Source organism: Nuphar pumila, chromosome 17, assembly GCF_984573655.1.
Source record: "Nuphar pumila chromosome 17, dmNupPumi1.hap1.1, whole genome shotgun sequence".
NCBI classification, from domain to species: Eukaryota; Viridiplantae; Streptophyta; class Magnoliopsida; order Nymphaeales; family Nymphaeaceae; genus Nuphar; species Nuphar pumila.
The window spans coordinates 70,142,880-70,164,555 of NC_143265.1; the positions used below are offsets into that span (position 1 = coordinate 70,142,880).

Here is a 21,676-nt window from a genome sequence, read left to right on the forward strand (position 1 = left end):
GCCTTTGACTTACATGGTGAGCATCAATAAGCTTTTAGTGATATCCCTATACCTTATGATTAGGTTTGAGAGACTCACCTATGTGGATCACTTATTACAAGATTTGTATTGTTTATAGAGCACTTAGAATTTTGCACAAGGCCTTCAATGTGTTGCCTCTACATAGTGTCAACACATATGGTGATCCGATCTATATGTGTATGTTGTGCATGAAAAGTCAAAAATAATTTTTACTTTAAAGCAAAGCTACTAAGATCTCAAACTAACTGTAAAATTGAAAACTAACCATAAATAAGTATAATTTGTTAAAAAGTTCAAGCCCAAAGAGTTCATTTATGCACATGAACTTTATAAGTAGCTGATTAGGACACCCTCATAGTTGGGGGATCTCCTTCAGCTTGAAGTAGCCATACTCTTTTCATCATTTTGACATAAGTGGTTGATTATTACATTTTTTGTCTCAAAATTGTCTTCTTAGCCAAAACTTGGCATGACTATTTATCTGTTGACTAGAACAAGACTTTGACCAAACCTTGTTTTGATCTTAACTTTTTATGTGCACATGCATATGCATGAGAGATCAAGATATATACATGTGGCTATTCTAAGGTTACTGTTAACAAGCAGTCATGCAACAGATATAACTATTGACTAATTATTACTTGATTGTTAGAGATTCAATTATTAACTATCAGTTATTGACAATTAACTGGCTGTCATTTGCCCATTGTGTATTTATTGCTAGCTGTTGCCCATGTGTTTTTATATACCACAATAAACCCTTTTAAATAATTAATCTGAAAGAAGTTTATTGGAATCTCATTCTTTTAATGATCTTAAGCTACTCAAAGATGATTGTGTGTCAGAGTAAAAGACATCTAAAGTGCAAGTTGGAGTTGATTTCAATGCAGATAGGCAAAACTTAGTTGTGTCATGAGAGAAGAAGTTATCATTAATCTTTCTACACAGAGGAACCGTTTCTACAAGGGAAACTATGACTTTAAAAATAGCAGATGGAGGCACGACTGCAAGTAAAATCCAGTTTTAAGTAAACTTTTTTATGACGAGAGAACCAAGTCACTTAATGGGCCTGCTCTCCTACACCCAAACCCATACTAAGCCCACCAGTTAATGGTATCCGCACACCCGTTGTAAGTCGATCTTGAGACGAAGGGGTCAGCACACTCTCCCCAGGCTTGCTGCCATTAGGACGACTCCAGTGGGCATAGTTTATAGGTAATTCATTCTGCTAAATTTGAATAAAGGGAGTTATTTTTTCCACGGAGAGAGAGAGAGAGAGAGAGAGAGAGAGAGAGAGAGAGAGAGAGAGAGAGGAGGGTGTTCAACATGGTTATCAAATCAAATATAACTGCAAAGCATAATAGCAGTTAGGGCGATTCTTGGGAAGATAGTGGAACCTCGTCTTGCTCAAGATCAGTTTTCCTTAGGATCAAACCAGTGTGGCTTGGCTGATGAGTGTGCATTGTAGGCTAAGACACTCACCCAGGGTTCACTATCTAGGTGGGGGTAGGGTTGAGATGAGGTGATATTAAAAATCACCACCAATGGTGATTTTTTTTCAATATCCACGATTCCACCACACCCATTATGGTGGTACGGAAAGTTAGCCCCCATTCCTAGGCATTTTCCTGTCATAAATAAAACAATAAAATAAATTTATTGGTCAGCAAGAGAGCTAGCTAAGTGTACAGGAGAAGGAAAGAGAAATATCAAAAAGTGCTTTTACTGCAGTTCCAATGGTTTTATTGCCATGACAATTGGTTAGCAGTAACTAAGTTGGTGTAGACAGTCATTGTTTTCTCTTTTTGTTTGATTGCCATGGCAGAAATTCACTATGAGCCCAGCGGTTTTCTGAACGAAAGTACAACAGTGTATACATCAAGAACAAGTGTATGATTTCACAAGTGACTTATAAAGCTCACAGAAAACTCAAGCACAAGCAATGTGAGACTATTCCACCTCATCAAGACCACCTTCTCTAAACGACTCAGTTTCTCCTTTGAATTTTCTCTCCCTTCCTTCTTACGCCTAACATAAAGTACTCGGGCACAATCACTGGATGTGCTCGGTTTGAAAGGCAGCTTATTAGATGTAAATGAATTGAAGCGGATCCGAAGCAGCAGATTTGAACGTGTATCCGAATATTGACGTATCATCATATATCGGATCCGACAAAAAAAAAAAAAACGTTACAAACAAAGATTTTGCATGTAGAAAGTGAAAAAACAAATCGGATCGGATCTTCATCTAAATGAAGATCTGTTAGATTCAAATCAAAGATCCGACGTAATCCGTACCCGTAGAATGTGCAGCTTATCTGTACCATGATGAATATGGTGGGCCCCATATTTTAAGTTTTACAAAGTTGACCAACATATGCACGAGAAAGCCATGATGTGGTGTGGGACCCGCTTGACCCGCTGCCCCGATCTCAACTGATTATTTGGTTGTGGTCTCATCTTTCACATTCTTCGGAAATTTGTACAGCCGTGCGTTCAGGCAGGTCATAATTGTTAGTTTGGGGACCCACCCATTTCTTATTCGCTGTGCGGCTAAAACCCATACAACCTCGGGTTGGATCTAGGGCTTGTTGCTCGGCTCCTGTTTCCGCCTGGTAAAGAGCATGTTCAATAGTCTCGGCAAGCTCTAGCATGAACAACCAATGTTCGGATCGTATAGCTAAGCTCGTTAATTAATAATAAATATATTTTACATACAGTTTTATAAAAGTCACTTTTTTATACAGCAGTGGCTATCAAGCAAATCGATCGCTTCATGCCCACCGTGCAGATATGCTGGATATAATGTGAGCACTATTTTATATTCATTGAATAAAGATGGTTCAACTGTTTGGTTTGCAAGCAATAAAGTTTAGAGTTAAAATCTTAATTATTGCTCATAAGTTCGAAACAATTACTTATTTGGTAAATAAACCTGTATGAGCTTAGCTTAATAGATTAAGGGTTCACATTCTATTATTTTCAACTCTGCAAATTATTATTTTTTTTTTTAAAATGAACTAGCTCATGCTAGGCTCGTTTAACTCAGGCTTTTCATTAGCTCAATCTTGGTTAGGCTCAAAACAAGAAATAAGCCAAGCTTGAACACCTTCTGCTCGGTTGGTTTGACTCATTTATCAGCCTTACTTGGATTCAGTTGATCTGGATTTTAACTAGAGCTAATAAACCAGCCTAACGACATGTTCAGGCTCGGCTCCCAACTTGGCTTGTGTTTGTGTTTAGCCAAGCCAGGCTCAAACTCGGCTGGACCTAAATGAGATGAGCTGGTTTAGGTAAAAACATCCTATATTATTTATACATGGAACATATATATTTTTATGTATTATACTTAATAATATATATATATATATATATATATATATATATATATATATATATATATATATATATATATATATATATATATATATATATATATACAATCACTCTTGAACTGAGCCAAGTTCATCACTCCGTGTTCAGGCTCGAGCCATTTAAGCTAAACGAGCTGCTCATGCTCGGCTCTCCAACTACACGGCCCCGATCTAGAACGAGTTTGTGCCGAACCGAACCGAACCAAGCAGAGCCACGAGCTGTTTGGTTTGTTTACCAGCACTGATTTTGACCCATCCCCAGATTAATGCAAACAAAATGGATAAGAGATCAGATGCACATGGTCTGAAAACTCTTGAACTATTTAAAGTGAAACGGCAGGTGTGGCCCCCACCCTGCAATCATTTTACATTTAAGTATTGCCAACTTTGTTTGTTCGTTGTACAATTATGCTAAATGAATTCCCGTTTACAACTTTCTTTACTCCAAAATCAATGATGATCCGAGTTTCTCAACACCAACCAATTTATCTTCTAATCCATAACCAGTTGAATGCAAACACGTGAGCATAATGATGTCACCGATCTGCTACTAAATTCTTTTTATGTCCCTGAACATCTTGCAAAATAAAAACATACTCACCACAAACTCTCTCTCTCTCTCTCTCTCTCTCTCTCTCTCTATATATATATATATATATAAGGTACAGCAAGCGAAAAGGTGTGTGTGTGGGGGGGGGGAGGGGGTTGATTTGTTTTTCCCAAATCTGACCTAGTCAGATGCGTTTGACATGGTTGATTTGCTAGGAAACCATACCTGGATCGTGTTTTTACGATAAAAAAAGCATGAATTTTTAAGCCTTGAATATTTATGATATTTATAAAATTTTATATAGTTGATTTTCAAACTTTATAAAAATTTATGTGCACATCGAAATCCAATGATGCAAGAGTAGAGACTATATTTGTGCCTACCACTGCCTATGGGGCTTTTGAAGGATTTTTTTTCCATGTTTTTTCTCAAAATTGATCGTAAACATGTGTTCTGCCTGTTTAATTTTATAGAAATTGACTCTTGCATCATTAGAATTCGACGTGCAGGTAGGTCCTTATAAGGTTTGAAAATCAAAAGTGTAACAGTTTTTATAAATATTAAAGGATTAAAAATCATGTTTTTTTTTATAAAAAAATGATCCAAGTATCGTTTCTTAGAAAATTGTCCACACCGAATACATCTGTGGTCAGATTTGGGAAAAACAACCCAAACCTCCCTCACGGTAGGCTGTCATAGGTACCTAAGGTTGTAGACAGCTACTCTCTCTCTCTCTCTCTATCTCTCTCTCTCTCTCTCTCTCTCTCTCTCTATATATATATATATATATATATATATATATATATATATATATATATATATATATATATATATATGAACTGTCTAACCAAAGGAAGGTCCAAAATCTACAACGGATGATAATCGGCAGCACTTCTATAACAATCGAATTTTTCATCGATCGAACTTTACATATTGGATTTTTATCATTCATTTAGTGAGAGACATGTTTTGGATTATGAATTTTAGATGTGAGCTGTCGATTTTTCACATTTTGAAAAACATGCCTATATGTTGTAAAGTCTCCGTGTAAAGCATATTTATTATTAAATAAATTATAAAAAACAAATATATGAGGTACGATCTATTATATGCTCAAGCATTGGAAAAGGGGAGCCGTTCGATCGTCGTTGGTTGTAGATTTTAGACTTTCTTTTGGTTGGACAGTCTCCCTTCCCTATATATATATATAACAGTTTATTGCATTTATAATTGACTTAGCAAACAACATTCTTTTTTATTTATTTTAGGTTTGTTTTTCTTATATCTAACAGCATAGATGTGATCTACATGTTTTTATTAGTGGAAACTGGCTTTTGTATCGATAGAATCTAACTTGTACGCAGGTTTTTCCGGCGATCCAAAAAACAACCGTTATGAATGAGCCATTTTTTTTACTCAAAAAAACATGATACAAGAGTCAATTCTTACTAAACCGAGCATGCTGAACACAGATATGGAAGGAAAAAGCATCATCCATTTATCATAAACATATGTCCACTCTCTGAACATCTGCTATGTTCAGAGAGTGCCCTTGAGAGAAGACCTTCTCCTTAGTGGATGGATAGCTCGTTGCCCGTCCGTCCAGTTGTTGAGGGTGATAGACGCATGATCTCTTGATCTGCCCATGCGGGTTTCCTGCTGTAATTCAACACCATGACATAGTCCGGCATATTGCAGCCTCTGTCAGTCTTTTTAGGTTGCATGAGAGCAGTATCATCTCTTCTGTCCACATTCTTCATCCAGATATCAACAAGATCATGCAAAGGAAAGCTCGTCCCCACAGAGTGACCACAGCATGTAACTTCCACCTGTAGTAGATGCCAAGCAAGGTCTCATAAAAGAAGCAAACAGAAATTGGTACTTGGTAAATAAATAAGCATGCAGAGCTCGTGATCAAAGAGCAAGAAAACAATCAGCAGATAGAGTTCCTGAAAGGCAAAACTTGCATATTTTTCATTAGTCTATCTGGACTGCTATGATAATTGCTGATGGACCAGATTCTAGTTTAAATCTGGGCAACGTTGCTACCTTGTGCATTACAAAACATATCATCCATGTGTTTGAAAGAATGACTAAGCAACTAGTTAATATTTTGGGAATTTATACATGATAGTGCTTCTTAACCAAATAGCTTTTCTCTGGCAACAAAATTTCAGGTCCATGAGAAAAATCCGTTGATCTCGCAACGGAAACAAAAGAACCAGAAACCAAAGGAAGGCCTGCATTAGCTGTAAAGAGTAGATTCTGAAGATCGAGCTCATATCCATATCTCTACACAGCATCTCTTTCCACCCTAATCCGAACAATGATTCCATTAGGCACTTGCTGCTATTAGATATTAATGGAACTACGCTTGATGTTGGTGTCATTTCATGCGTGTTAGCCACAGCAGAGGATAGTACTTAATTGGTATTTTTTTTATGACGAGGAATCCTCGCTGAGAACCAGACCACTTAATGGACCCACCCCCAGCTAGGTGAACCTCGGGTGAGGCCCATGACCACCCTGACTCACTTTCATCTCAACACCTTCACAACCACCCCCGCTGGCCATGGGGCAACCCCCGCAGTGGTCCATGAGCAACCGCATTGATGTTATTAGAAAACAAAAGGATAAGCATGATTTTGAAGACAAATGGTTGGATGTTACAGGTCAAAATGTGAGTGTGACTGACCGTATGACCTACTAATGACAAAAGCTTGCAATCCACAAGCTACATGCACTTCTCTCAAAGATGGATAAAATTGCAGAAAGCATTCCCATAATGTGTTAACTGCCACACTTTTTACTATTAAGTACAATTTTCCTGATAAGAAACAAGTTCAGTTTTATTTCAAATTTGCATGCAAAACATACTTGAAAACACATCATCAAAGATATAATCAACCACATGAAAGATCATCTAGCCACTGAACTATGTTCAATATTTTATTTTGTTAAATGTATTATGAGTGTGGAAAACAACAAACTGCGATTTATAATAACGTCTTGATCTGCTCATTATAATTGTAAATTGAAAATTCCTTTAAAAAAGATTTAAAATTATTCTTTTTGTTTAATCCAGAGTCAACTCCGCCTGTGTAGTTATACACTGCCGGTCCCAAGCCCGGATAAAGGAGGAGGGTTGCGGTAGGCCTGTGACAGCCAGCATAAAAACTTTGTCATATCCTATGAAAATGAACCAATATGAGAATTTCGTTGGGGCGTTCCCTACTGAGCGACGCGCTGTACTCTCTAGGCCCGGAGGCAGTGATAAATGTGCAAGGGTTGCTAGGTCGTCGCCCAGAAGCGACGCGTCACACCGGCGCCCGGGTGTGGTGTCAAATAGGCAAGGGTTCCCTCACTTTGTTGGACGGGTGGGGGTAAAGAAGTTAGTCCAAGACCATAAAATTAGGTTAGCCACTTGGAACATAGGGTCTTTAACTGGTAAGTTGGTAGAGTTAGTAGATGTTATGTGTAGGAGAAAGATTGATATTTTATGTCTTCAAGAGACCAAATGGGTAGGTGAGAAAGCTAAAGTGATAGAACCTTGGGGATATAAGATTTGGTATACAGGAATAAATAGGAATAGGAATGGAGTAGGGATTGTTATGAGTCGTCAGTTTATAGATAATGTAGTTGAAGTCCGTAGGAAGGGTGATAGAATTTTACTTATTAAATTAGTATTAGGTACGGATATTATTAATATTATTAGTGTTTATGCACCTCAAGTAGGTTTAGATGATTCCATTAAGCATCAATTTTGGGAAGATTTAGATGGAGTAGTACAAGAGACATCTTATGGAGAAAAGCTTTTCATCGGCGGTGACCTTAATGGACATGTAGGCATTAGTAGGGATGGATTTGAGAATATCCATGGAGGCTATGGTATAGGAGAAAGAAATGAAAGTGGAGAAAGGATTTTAGATTTTTGTTTGTCCTATGATATGATCTTAGCAAACACTTGGTTTAGGAAGAGGGAGTCTCACCTAGTAACATTTAAAAGTGGGGTTAATACGAGTCAGATAGATTTTTTCCTACTTAGAAAGAGAGATAGGGGTTGTTGCATCGATTGTAAGGTTATACCAGGAGAAAGTGTAGCTACACAACATAGAGTCTTAATTTTAGATCTTAGAATTAGACAATGCCGCAAAAGGGATAGACATAGGATAGATCCTAGAATTAAGTGGTGGGCACTGAAAGGAGCTAAACAAGGAATGTTTGTAGAGCAGGTAGTTAAGGAAGTTGATTGGTGTCTCGAGGAGGATTCAGAATCAATGTGGAATAAGATAGCGGGTGGTATGAGAAAAGTAGCTAAGGAGGTATTGGGTGAGTCTAAAGGCGGTGCACCACTAGGTAAGGATACATCATGGTGGAACGAGGATGTCAAATTAGCTATTAAGGTTAAAAGAGAGTGTTATAGAAATCTAAGTAAGAGTCGTGATAATGAGAATTTGGAGAAGTATATGATAGCAAAGAAGGAAGCTAAAAAAGTTGTTCGAAACGCGAGGGCTAAGGTATATAAGGAGGTTTATGACAAGTTGGATACCAAAGAAGGCGAGAAGGATATTTATAGGCTTGCAAAGATGAGAGATAGGAAATCGAAGGATTTGGGTATGGTTAGATGTATCAAAGATGAAACGCAAAGGGTTTTAGTCAAATATGAGGAGATTAAGGAGAGATGGAAAGATTATTTTGATAAGCTATTTAATGATAGTCATGCTCAAGATCTTGGAGACTTCTCCATTCCTTTTCATGAGATAAATCGTGACTTCATGCGCAAGATTCAAAAGAAAGAAATTGCAGAGGCTTTGAAGAAAATGAAATCAAGAAGGGCAGTTGGCCCAGATGGTATACCTATCGAGGCTTGGAAATGCTTGGGAGAGAAAGGTTTAGAATGGTTGAAAAATCTTTTTAACTTGATTTGGCGAACAAATAAGATGCCTAATGAGTGGAGGAAGAGTACTTTGGTGCCTTTATATAAGAATAAGGGTGATATACAAGATTGCACAAACTATCGTGGTATAAAACTCATGAGTCATACTATGAAACTTTGGGAGAGGGTGATTGAGTCTAGGTTGAGGAAGGTTGTCATGATATCGGAGAATCAATTTGGTTTTATGCCTGGAAGATCAACTATGGAAGCTATACATCTTCTTAGACAACTTATTGAAAGATATAGAGAGAGGAACAAAGATTTGCATATGGTTTTTATTGATTTAGAGAAGGCATACGATAGAGTACCTAGGGACGTTCTCTGGTGGACAATGATGAAGAAAGGTGTTTCTCTCAAGTACATTAGTATAATTAAAGATATGTATGAAGGAGTAGTAACCAATGTCCGCACTTGTGGAGGGGTGACAACCAATTTCCCGATAATGGTTGGGTTACATCAAGGATCTGCTTTAAGCCCTTTCCTATTTGCGATAGTGATGGATGAGCTTACGAGATCAATTCAAGAAAATGTACCGTGGTGTATGTTGTTTGCTGATGATATTGTTTTGATTGATGAGTCTAGAGCTGGGGTTAATGCTAAGTTAGAATTATGGAGACAGACATTGGAAGCTAGAGGTTTTAAGTTGAGTAAGAGTAAGACTGAATATATGGAATGTCGGTTTAGTAAGCAACGAAGTAGTGATGGGAGTGTAGTGAAGCTTGGTGAGCAAGATATACCGGTGAATGATTATTTCAAATATTTGGGATCCATCATTCAAAAGTATGGAGAAATTGATGGAGATGTAAATCATAGGATAAAGGTTGGGTGGATGAAATGGAAAAGTGCTACTGGAGTGCTGTGCGATCGTAGAATGCCATTGCGGTTGAAGGGAAAGTTTTATAGGACGACTATTAGACCCGCTTTACTATATGGTACGGAATGTTGGGCTGCCAAGAGACATCATATTCAAAAAATGAGTGTAGCTGAGATGCGGATGCTTAGATGGATGTGTGGAAATACAATAAAAGATAAGATTCGGAACGAAGAGATACGTAAGAAGGTAGGTGTTGCACCCATTGAAAATAAGATGCGAGAGAATCGTTTACGGTGGTTTGGACATATTCGGCGAAGGCCTAATGATGCTCCAGTTAGAAGGTTGGAGAAATGGGAAAATATATTAGTTAAAAGAGGTCGGGGTAGGCCTAGGAAGACTTGGATGGAGATGATAGGAAAGGATATGAATGCTTTGAACCTCACCGAGGACATGGCGTTGGATAGAAATGATTGGAGGAAAAGGATTCATGTGGAAGACCCAAAATGAATTTCTTTTTTGGTTCATATCGCTGACCCCAATTGTTTTGGGATGAAGGCGTAGTTGTTGTTGTTGTTGTTGTTGTTTAATCCAGAGTCAGCACTTCATATGCATAAGTGTGCAGACACGTTCTTGTAAGCTCCAACAAGGGGAAAAAAAAGAGGAAAGCAGATTTTTCCAAAGATATTTCTGTGGTAGTGATTGAAATTGGCATTGCATCTAAATTCAAATTTCTGATAACGTTACTCAGAACTGCCCAGAATATTTTCCAAGAAAATAGTTGAACCATTATTCCTTTCAATAAATAGGTTATCTGGTTTATATCAGACATCTTCGAAAATATATGCATCAAACAGTAAATTTATATCCTTGTGTTTTATCAATTGGTAATACATAATCTCACATCTTTTCTGTGATTGACAACAATTCTAACAACACAAGGACCGAGCTCTTCAGATTAGCTTCAAGATGACAAGAGACTTGGACATAATATTACAAACATGTCATCCATTACTTGACTGATATATGCACGTTCCTCAACAATAGAAATGCCATCTGATTATTAAATTCTTAATAGCACAATAGGGCAATCTACATTATGCAGAAAACAAAAGGTTGAGTTGCAAGTTGCAACTATGATGAACATTCAGATAACCAAGAAATCATGGACTTTGTCTAACTTGTGAATATACCTCCAATTTTGCACCTAATACTGGAAAAAAAAAATAATCAAATCAAGATTTCAATTTTTGTGCATAAAGTTTATTAAGATAAGATTAATAAAAATAAGTCATCGACTCTTAGAGAATTTCATAGTGGTCCCAGTATTACAAAGATTATTCTATTTATCCAACTGCGAGCAAAATCATTACCTCAGATTCATGTCTCAAATTCAGCTTTTGCACAAGGTACTGCTTAATATATGACACAGGTACATTTCCATCCCTGCTTGCAAGTAACACCATTTAAGTTTCTCAAATAGCTGCAACCTTGCACATAACATGGGGATAATGTAGGTTCCTTTTTAAACAAAGAAATAGTAACCCATTTCTTAATCTGAAATTAAAAGAAGAAAGGTAGCCAAAACGATCAATCACAGAATGTTCATAACCGCAACAATAAAATATTGTCATAACATACGCACTTGAAGATAAACTTCAGATAAAAAGATAACATATATTAAAAAAGGAGTATCAATAAAATCAACATACAGGTTCTAGTAATGCAAGTAACATTTCCACTGAATCTATTTGAAAAGGCCAGGTTCATATATATCCTGCATGCATCTTTTCTTCCTCTTTTCTCCTTTTCTTTTCTTTTTCATTTATGTTGGTAATCTCATTTCAGATTTGAATATTTAACAGTTAGAGTGCTAACAAAATCTAGGAAAGGATACATGGATTGAGTGGGATCAGTGAGGTTGGTTATGTAAGGAAATGAGGGTCTTCCACGAAAGCACAAAAGCTTGTAATAGGTGTCTATTGAAGACACTACAATCATAACCCACAAAAGGGCATAAATGAAAGAACTCAAAAGATAAAATAATAAACTTTATTTCGTTCACATGAAATGCTTAAAAATCATACTTACAAAGAAGAGGGGATCACCCCTATTTATACACAAGGAGTGTAACGCCCCAAAATTTCAAACTTTCGATCCTTTCAGAAAACATGCAAGAGACTAGAAAAAATCTCTTTCCTTCAGAGTTTATTTATGAAATCAGTGGAAGACTATTCTTTCGTTAATTCAGAAGGCAAGCTGACAACTTTGGGCACGTTAACTAAAAGAACCAAAACTCACAAAATTCGGATATCCCAAAGAAAATCCATTACAAACCCAAAGTGTCCAGGACGCGAGCTAAGAGCAGGAAGAAGTCTTGAAGTCATCTTGTAATCGTGCAATCGCCCGTAGTGTACCTAATCATCATCTGTACCCATAGAATGAGTTAGTTTCGCGAAAAACTTGTAGGTGCACGAGAGACTACAGGAAACAGAATTAAGTATATTTAATTCAGCAGGTTATGCAGTTAAAAGCAGACATGCAGTTAAACAGGTAAGTAGTGCAAGCGAGTAAGTAGTGCAAAGCAAGTAAGCAGCGCAACTGTCAAAACGTAGCAAAACGATTCATTTGATCGTAAGCTGTGAACTACCACGCAACAAGCTTGTTCTCGTTCCTAGAATGAGGTCTCTGCATCTAATCATTATCAAGTCATCGTTTGTCGGTCTCACTACTTCTAACAAACACTTTGTTCTGAACCACCTTTATCTATTCTCATCTCTCAAGGCCTTACGCGGCTAACTGTCACCTACTATGACTCACCTAAGGCGTCATACTTCTCAGAAAAACCCACCCTTCCATAGAAGATCCAAGACACGATCACTATCTAAAATTGCTAACGATCTGATTCTCATATCTGAGTCCTGCATGTAATCATGTTAAAACAGAAAGTCAAACTATACATTTATAACTGACTATCTCAAACAATCTCAGAAGATCATCACAGCTCACCATAACTTTTTATGGTAAGCAAAAACACAAGATCCACGTCGGATCTCTCGATCCGAGAGATATACGACCTGACAAGGAATTACCGCCCTAAAGGGTATACCTGGTCTTGGACCATACACTTCCTCACAGGAGTTCACCGTCTTTGAGGTTACTCATTCGCAGACAGTGTACATCCTCACAGAAAATCTACCAGTCTAGCCGGGTCACCTGGTCTTGATCATACATACCCTCACAGCGAAACCTTTGGGAAGTCGGTCCCCAACAAATGTCATATCCAATAAAAATCATTGTGATACACGCATCAACACAAATGACCGCTCACAAGGTCGATAGCCACTATTAGTATCAACAAGATCAACGCCGGATCACCTGGTCTGGGAAATGTATAACCTCACAAGAAATTCCGCCCTAGATGGTATACCTGGTCTTGAATCATACACTTCCTCACAGGAGTTCACCGTCTTTGCGGCTACCCGTTCGTGGACAGTGTACATCCTCACAGAGAATCTACCACTCTAGTCGGTTACCTGGTCTTGATCATACACGCCCTCGCAGATAATTCTTTGGAGATCAGGTCCTCAACAGATACCATACTCAGTGATACATGCATCTATACAATCGACTGCTCCAAACAATTGACCGCTCTTGGGGTCGGTAGCCACAAATATGGGCACAAACATGTATATCAACAATATGCATCGTATCACTTCATATAGTAAAACAAAACACACGATCACCCATTCCTCCAATAAGGGTCCATGAACCATGAACATATTATCGCATACTTCCAACATTTCTTATCACGTGGCATATCAATCACATCACACAGAAACATATAATACTTCGCATCTTGTTATTGCCACAAGAAACATTGCAATCCTCAAATAGGACCTCAAAGCATGCGTAAATGACACATGAGAACACGCAGATATGGCAATCCAGCTGATTCTATAGGCGAAGAGTAACTAACTCTATCCGACAACCAAACAAAACAACTGAATAAGACAAACACTCATAACAATGCTCGTAGTACATACAATTACCATCAAATGGCTTAATCCATCTGCAAGTAATTAAATTAATCGTAAGGCATAAACCATTGCATCACAAGCCATTCATAAGCAATCATACGACAACAGTTATATCACAATATGTAAGCATCTTATAAGACAAGCGGCCACATCAATCCTAGTTGCCACCAGTTCGTAGATTACGAGTTGTATGCAATCACATCAATCATAAGAGATGCAAGCCAACAAGTGTTACGTTACAATAAGCACCAACCAGTTCGACCAAGGGGTTAAGCAAGTTATATGCTAATATGTAACAACTGATATAGTGCTATTATTATAAGCATTTAACTAGTATGAGAAGCTAGATGTTACTTAGCAAAGAACTGCGTAAGCAGTTTAACAAACTAGAGTAACGCCTCGACAGGCGGGTATAGCTCAACGAGTAGCATACTGAACTACCAAGCAATCGACCAGTGTGAACAAACTTTATGTTTCGATATTACTGGCCTGCGGGTACGCGTAGGCAAAACGTAGAAACAACTAAGACTAGTTTGAGCGTCTGTTATTCTATGTATTTTCAATAACCCGAATAGCTAGTTGAGTCCGCTCCAAAGGGGACGGCTTTAGCTAAGAGAGGATTCCCCATAGGCTTATAAGTAGTGTCACGGATGCATTCAACTTCTGGAGAAGTGTTGAGTTAACTATTGTAGCCCCTTTCCCCTAACTCCAATGACTGGGGAGGCCGGATCATCTGCCCGTAGGGTGGTTGTTAACAACCTATCCATTAAAGTTTTGTACCGCTCTGTCCTCTCCCTTGACAGACAACAAGAAGCGAATAGGTATGTTAGGGGTTGCTTAACTAACGACCCATTCTATGCTTTGGTCTTTAACCCACTCGAGCATCTTGCCTGTGAAGGCGAATGTGAGGCTATTTTATGTGATTACAGCATTGTGCATTTAGCACTATTCGAGGTCGCACGACCGTCTCATCTGATCATCGCAGTACTAACACGTAGTGCATGACTACAAGTACTCTAGGATAAAAGGGGTATAGCTCCTCAATAGGAGCCTCAGCAGAAGTGTTTCACAAAGATGTAATGCTACTCAAACTATGCTTTGACATTCTTTATCTTTTGAAACAGTCAACTTGTGCCAACAATTGGCATGTGATTATCTCGAATCTCATCCGCTATCGGGGTATCTACATGTCTCGCATGACTCGATACCGGCCTCGATAGATGGGATACGGGTTTCTCAACAGAACACCCGCTAAGAAGTTCGCTCGAACCCCCAATTCGAAATCACCTGAGATATGCCGAAAAGACGAACAGAACCAACCAATCACATCCTTCCAAATGCTTCGATTTGGGGCAGTATTTGATGTTTTTGCGCAGCTCCCTAAATCTCAATTCTACTATGCAGGAACTGCGTACTCGAAGAGCTAGGATCCTTGCGAGGTATCCCTCTCCTTAGACGATGATGTATTGCTCGCTCCCGACTGAACTCTTGTTGCAAGAGGGAGAGTGGTAGATGTCTCTTGCATCCTCCACGAGAATGCCTCAAACGTGTATGCAATGAGCGAAAACCTAAGCGTCATTTGCAATAGCAAAGCAGTAACAACACATATGCAAAAGCAAGAGCCTGGGCGCAAAACGTGACGGCAAAGTAAAGACTGTAGGCAGGAGTGCAACGCAAAACCTTTGCGCGATGTGCAACGGCAAAGTAAGGGACTGTAAGCAGGAGTGCAACGCAAAACCTTTGTGTGATGCACGACGGCAAAGTAAGAGACAAGGATCGCAAAACCGCATCCTTGAGTTAAGTGTGTACTCGTATAAATATATATGATATATATATATATGCATATATATTTATTTAATTATCCTTTTTAGTTAATTAAACTCAATTCAATTGTCCAAGTCTTTTGTGCAATCTTCCCCTACCTTGAGGGGTTACGATCATCGTATGCCAGCGGCGTAGGTAAGCACGAGCTCAAGCCACGAAGGGCGAGTAAGATCCACCATTCAACCTGTGATGCTAAAAAGGTTAGCATGCCAAAATACAAATGAGAAGTGGGTCCGATAAGACCTGCAGCAGTACCGGACCCCGATACGAGGGTAGACAGGGAGCTCAACTCCCTGTAGAATGCAGAAGAGCAATAGAGGCAGCAAGGCTTCCTGCCTGCAGGCTGCAGAGGCAAGAACTCTGCACTCTGCTGACCAGGGTGCCAGAGGCAGGGAGGCCTGCTCCCAGACGCCAGAGATGCAGAGGCACGGGCAGAGGCACTGCACCTTGCCTACAAGGGTGCAGGAGGCAGGGGCCTCACCCTTGCCGACAAAAAGCCACAGAGGCAGGGGCTCATGCTCCCTGCCTGCTAGGACAGAAAAGGTAGGGGAGGGAGCAGAGGCTCCCTGCCGAACCTGTCTCAACCAGAAACAGGACAGGGGGCGCAACCCCCTCCTGGAAACGAGACAGGCAGGGGCTCTGCCCCTGCCGACCACTAGATCAAGGCAGGGGGCGAAGCCCCCTGCCTGAAAACAAAGGAGATGCAGGGGGCTTCGCTCCCTACCCAAAATCAAGAAGAAGGCAGGGGGGCTTCACCCCCTGCTGGGAAACCAAAGAAGGTAGGGGGCTTCGCCCCTGCCGGGGAGCATAAGAAGGCAGGGGGGGGGGAGGAGGTGAAGCCCCCTGCCGAAAAACGAAATGAAGGCAAGGGGGTCTCGCCCCCTGCCGGGAAACATAAGAAGGCAGAGGAGGCGAAGCCCCCTGCCAAAGACAAAACAATGGCAAGGGGGCCTCGCCCCCTGCCGGGAAACACAAGGCAGGGGGGGCAAAGCCCCCTGCCGGAAAAACAACGAAGAGGCAGGGGCTCTGCCCCTGCCGGAAAATCCACAAGAGGCAGGGGGGCGGAAGCCCCTGCCGGAAAGGTGGGCCGACACAGGAAGCTCCTCTCCCTATCAGCAAAACAAGAGGGACAGGGGGAGCGGAGCCCCCTGTTGACACAGCAAGTGACAGGGGGGCGGAGCCCCCTGCCGACGAAAAGAAAGGAAAGGGAGAAGGGGAAACGAAGAAGAAGAAGAAAGACGAAAGAAAAAGAGGAGCGTACCTGGAGATCATCGATGGCAGCAGCGACAGCGTCGGAGGGAGGTCGCAGGTGGCGGCGGCGGAGGAGGAGGGAGGTCGCAGGTGGCGGCGGCGTCGGAGGGAGGTTGCAGGTGGCGGCGGCGGAGGACAGGGGTCTCCAGCGAGAGAGAGGGTGTAGAGACAAGTCGGGGGGAGAAGGGAAGAGAGTGAGTGTCGGGGAGAGAGAACGAGAGAGCAGGAGAGGGGAAGGGGTTTCGTATTTGAACCCCCCCCGTCTCGCTGTCTATAGAAGACCCGAGGGGGGGGGGGGGCGGTGAGGCTTTGCCCGACCGCCTCTCCTTTTGGATCCGACCCGGGTCCAACAATTTTTTTTTGAGGTTTTACAAGGAGAGAGTGGGAGAGAAGAGCTCTTATAGAGAGTCGTTGGAGCTAGTCCAACAACTCTAATTGTAGTCGTTGGACTAGCTCCAACGGCCATACCAACTAGTCAAGATCTAGTTGGATATTGACTAGTTTAAAGTCTAGTTAAAATAGAACTAGACAAATAAAAATACAAAAATAAAATAAAATAAATAAATATAAAATATTACATATATTATATTATATATAGTTACATTTATATTTTTAACACTCTCCCTCAAACTTACGGTATAATGAGCGAAAGTTTGTTTAAGAGGAAATGATTTCTAGGAGCAACGAGATGTTTGGTGAAGAAATCCGCTAATTGATATTCTGATGTAATATATGGCAGATCAATGGTTTTATATAGATACTCCTCTCTGACATAGTGACAATCCATTTCAATATTTTTGGTGCATTCATAAAATGTTTGGTTGTTGGCAATATAGATTGCACTCTTGTTGTCATAACACATGTGTGAAGCTTTTGTCACTTCAACTCTCATGTCAGCCAAGAGTCTTCTGAGCGAAACTACCTTCATTGTTGTGAGTCATGGCGCGGTATTCAACTTCGGTGGACAAAAGAGAGACCATCTGCTTCTTTTTGCACCGCCACGAAATCAATAATTCACCTAAGAAAACACAAACTAGTGGTTGAGTGTCTGTTATTGGGATCACCTCTCCAGTCAACATCAGTATAAGCAATTAAATCTAATGAATATGAAGCAGACAAAAAGCGGCCTCGTAAAATAGAGGACTTAATGTATCTAACAATACACAAAACTACTCCCATTTGAATAGAAGTGGGAGTGTGCTGAAACTGACTAGTTGTGTGTACAATGTGTGCAATATAAGTCTAGTAATGAAAATATAGGAAAGTGCTCCAATAAGCTGACTGTAAGAAGTGGGATCATCAAGAGGTTCTCCATCATCGATTCTCATTTTGGTGTTGGCAACTTCTAGAGTATCCACTCTCTTATCATCTGTAATTCCAGACCTAGAAACAATATCAAAAGCAAACTTAGATTGAGATAATAAATAACCTCGAGGGGAATAAGCAACTTCAATTCCTAAAAAAGTATCTCAATAAGCCTAAATCAGTCACTTTAAAATGATTTTAAGAAGCTTTTTAATGTTTTCAACTCCTTGTTTGTCTCCTCCGATGATGATCATGTCATCCACATAAAAAAAAATAATAATCTCTGCATCATAAATCTTAATAAACAAAGCAGTGTCAGTTAGACAAGTTCTTAATCCAATATCAAGCATAACATGACTAAACATGTCATACCAGACTTTTGGTGCTTGTTTAAAACCATAAAGAGCCTTTTCTAAACAAAGAGCCTCACCTTTAGGAATACTTATACCAGGTGGTGCTTTCATATAAACTTCTTCAACTAGGTTTCTATTGAGAAAAGCATTTTTGACATCCATTTGAAATATGGTCATTTTCTAATAAAGGCTAAGGCTATCAGTGTCCTAACTATGGTCATTCGGGCAACTGGAGCAAAAGTTTCTTCGTAATCGATGTCATACTCTTAGAAATACCCCTTAATCACTAATCTGCCTTTATATCTTTCAAGAGTTCTGTCACTCTTGATTTTGATTTTATAAACCCACCTGTAGCCTATAGGTTTCTTTCCTTATGGAATATTTTAAATGGTCCAAGTGATAGCCCTTTCTAATGCTTCTAATTTTGCCTTCATAGTTTCTACCAATTCTGTATGGTTTTTGGCTTAAGTATAAGATGAAGGTTCTACATACGAATGTATTAATGCAATAAATGCCTTATATGTGAGTTAAAAAGATTCGTAGGACACAAATTTACTCCAGATGATAGAAGCATTGAAGATTAGTTGGATGCAAATCCAACTCTCCAGACTCGATTCGGGATACGATACCTTAGAAGATCCAATTCCCTTCAGACCCATTCGGGTCCAAATGGATCTCCGAAGTAACTACTTCATTTTGGCACATCTCAACTTCTGAGAATTTTGTTTTTAGCTTCTCAGAAATTACCTTATGTGGCAATTCCATTTTTTGTGAATATTGGAATCAATTCTGATTTTTTTTAGGTGTCGGATCTTACAAATCCGGATAGTTATGGTGTCCAATAGGATTTTTTTATGGCACTAGAGGGTGTATGGGGCAACGAGGTAGATTTTTATTTTTTTTAGCAATTTTATTTTGCTCTAAAATTATTTAAGATCCATTTACACGAATTGAATCTTGAACCAGATCCAATTCATCTTAAATGGATCCATATCGCCCCCCCCCCCGGTTGGACCAATATGGAACACATTTGAACTTGTTTGACCAAAGTCAAGAAGAGTGTATCTTGACTCCCTATTGGTGCAGATGAAGGTGGACTTAAAGTCACTCTAAGCCCAAGTCACCTCCAAGGTGGCCAATAGGATACCTTCTTCTCGACCATCGAAAGCAAAGCATTTCAAATTTAGCCTTATCATTAACCACTAAGGAGGTGGCCTCCAACGTGGTCAATGAAAGGCCATGTTACATTTCTTCCTCCCTTAAATAAGCCCAAAAAATGTTGAGGGGGGTCTTCTTTCTTTGCTGAAAAATTTTGTTGAAGAAAAAATCATGGTGGATTTTCCCTAGTCGTCTCTTACATTGAGACACTTTTGTTGAAGCTTGGTGCAGCCAGACCGTGGTGCAGACCATAGCTCTAGTTGGGCGTGAACCGAAGCTACAAGTGAACCATTCATGTATTCATAGTTGCTATCAAAATTCTGTACCAATTGTTGTAGTTAATTCTTTGGTTGTGGTGCCCTTGTCGAGTTGGAAGAGAGTAGATTTTCTATTGTTCGTGTTTGCGTGAATCTTGATACTTTACTGAAACTTTATCTTGTGACTTATAATCGGGTTTGCTTAAACTTGCCTCAGTTTGAACTAGTTATACATATTGTTTGATCTAAGAGATTATCTCTGCGCATTAGATTTTGAATAGAAATTTTCTACTAGCTTGTTTGATAGTGGTGGCTTGTTTATAAAACTTGCTTATCTAACTGGAGTTGAGGTAAGGTGGAAGGGATTTAACATTGAATAAGATACATTTAGAAGTGTTTTTGTGTGCAGGTTGAAGAGTAAACCCCTAATGCTAAAATTTAGATTAAATTAAATTTGTTATTGAATCATGTAACACCATTCGGTTATGACCTATGTCACATGGGTGCGGGTGCGGCACTTCCAAAAAACTCGGGTGCGGGGGTGCGGCAGGGGAAAAAATGTAAAAAAAATTTATATATATATATATATATATATATATATATATAATTTTGAAGTTTTAACAGTTTAACATTTAACAGTAAACATTGTCATAAACTCATAATATGATTCATCATGCATGCAGTATATCAACCTAAATATCAAATTATCAATCAAATAAGTAAAGCAATTACATAAATCGACCTAAATATCAATCAAATAAGTATTGTATAAAAGAACTAAATTACATACCAAAGTATATCCTGATGAAGTAATGGATGTTAATAATTTTCTTCTTCATCATCAAATGCATCATTAGAAGAAATATTGGGCTCAGCTAAATCCATGTTTGTTACGTTGAATTCATGTTCTCCCTCGAAGTCACACTCTTCTGGGTTTACATCCCAAAATTTGGATGTTCCTTGTCTGCGTTATAAACCCAATTTGAAAATGATAAATACAATACAAGTATATTTAAATGAAAACTAAGAAATAATCAAATAACTAAGAGAGCAAATTAGTACCTGTATTCATCATTGCTTCGCGAAAGTAATCGAAGATTTGAATGAACATATACTAAATCCTCTGCACGCTTGCTGGTGAGTTTGTTTCTCTTCATGTTGTGGATTTGAGAATATGTGCTCCAATTTCTTTCACAACAAGATGAACTAGCAGGCTGCGATAGCAATCTTAATGCAAGACGTTGCAGAAAAGGTGTTTCTGATTCAATTGTTGACCACCATGTGATAGGATCTATATTATCTTCTTCTCTCACGAATAATGCCGGTCCATATAATCTCGAAGATGAAAATTTTTCAAACTCTTGTTTGACTTGATGTAGAAGATATGCTTCTGGAAAAAGTCTTGTCATACACATATTTCTATGTCTTGATAGCTCTGGGTCTAAATTTGGAGGGACACGACCAATACCACCAGCCCACCACTTATTTGCATAATATTTTGAATTAAGAGAATGTGTCATGCAATGCAAAGGAGTGTTGCTCTTATCCCATCTTCTGACTAAAATTGAATGAATATGATTAAAAAAATCTGAATCATCCAATGCAGGATTTTTTTCTTCATGCATGAAAACTATAGCTTGTATTTTTTCGATCATATTATCCCACATTTCATAAACTCTGTGAAGCATGGGCTCATCCTTATCAACTTCTCTTAACATTTCTCATATAGGTTGCGTAAATTGAAGGAAGTATACCACTCTGTCCCAAAACTCATCATCAAGAATGAATTTCTTAATT

At 39.2% G+C, this 21,676-nt stretch overlaps 1 protein-coding gene across 8 annotated transcripts in view; it reads right to left on the bottom strand.

The window, feature by feature from the left end:
- Positions 1 to 5,336: 5,336 nt before the first annotated feature.
- The window catches only part of LOC149812150 (E3 ubiquitin protein ligase DRIP2-like), a 32,908-nt gene continuing 16,568 nt past the window's right edge, over positions 5,337 to 21,676 (bottom strand). For 2 of the 8 annotated variants that reach the window (XM_089993151.1, XM_089993150.1), the window contains exons 7-8: positions 11,065 to 11,137; positions 5,337 to 5,773 (exon numbers count right to left, since the gene is read on the bottom strand). In XM_089993151.1, coding sequence (XP_089849277.1) covers positions 5,516 to 5,773; positions 11,065 to 11,137 — 331 coding nt within the window. In that variant the 3' untranslated portion in view covers positions 5,337 to 5,515. Of the gene's footprint in view, positions 5,774 to 10,536; positions 10,905 to 11,064; positions 11,249 to 21,676 lie in introns of those variants that run through there. The other 6 variants (XM_089993152.1, XR_016428524.1, XM_089993154.1 and 3 more) reach the window with 6 other exon arrangements.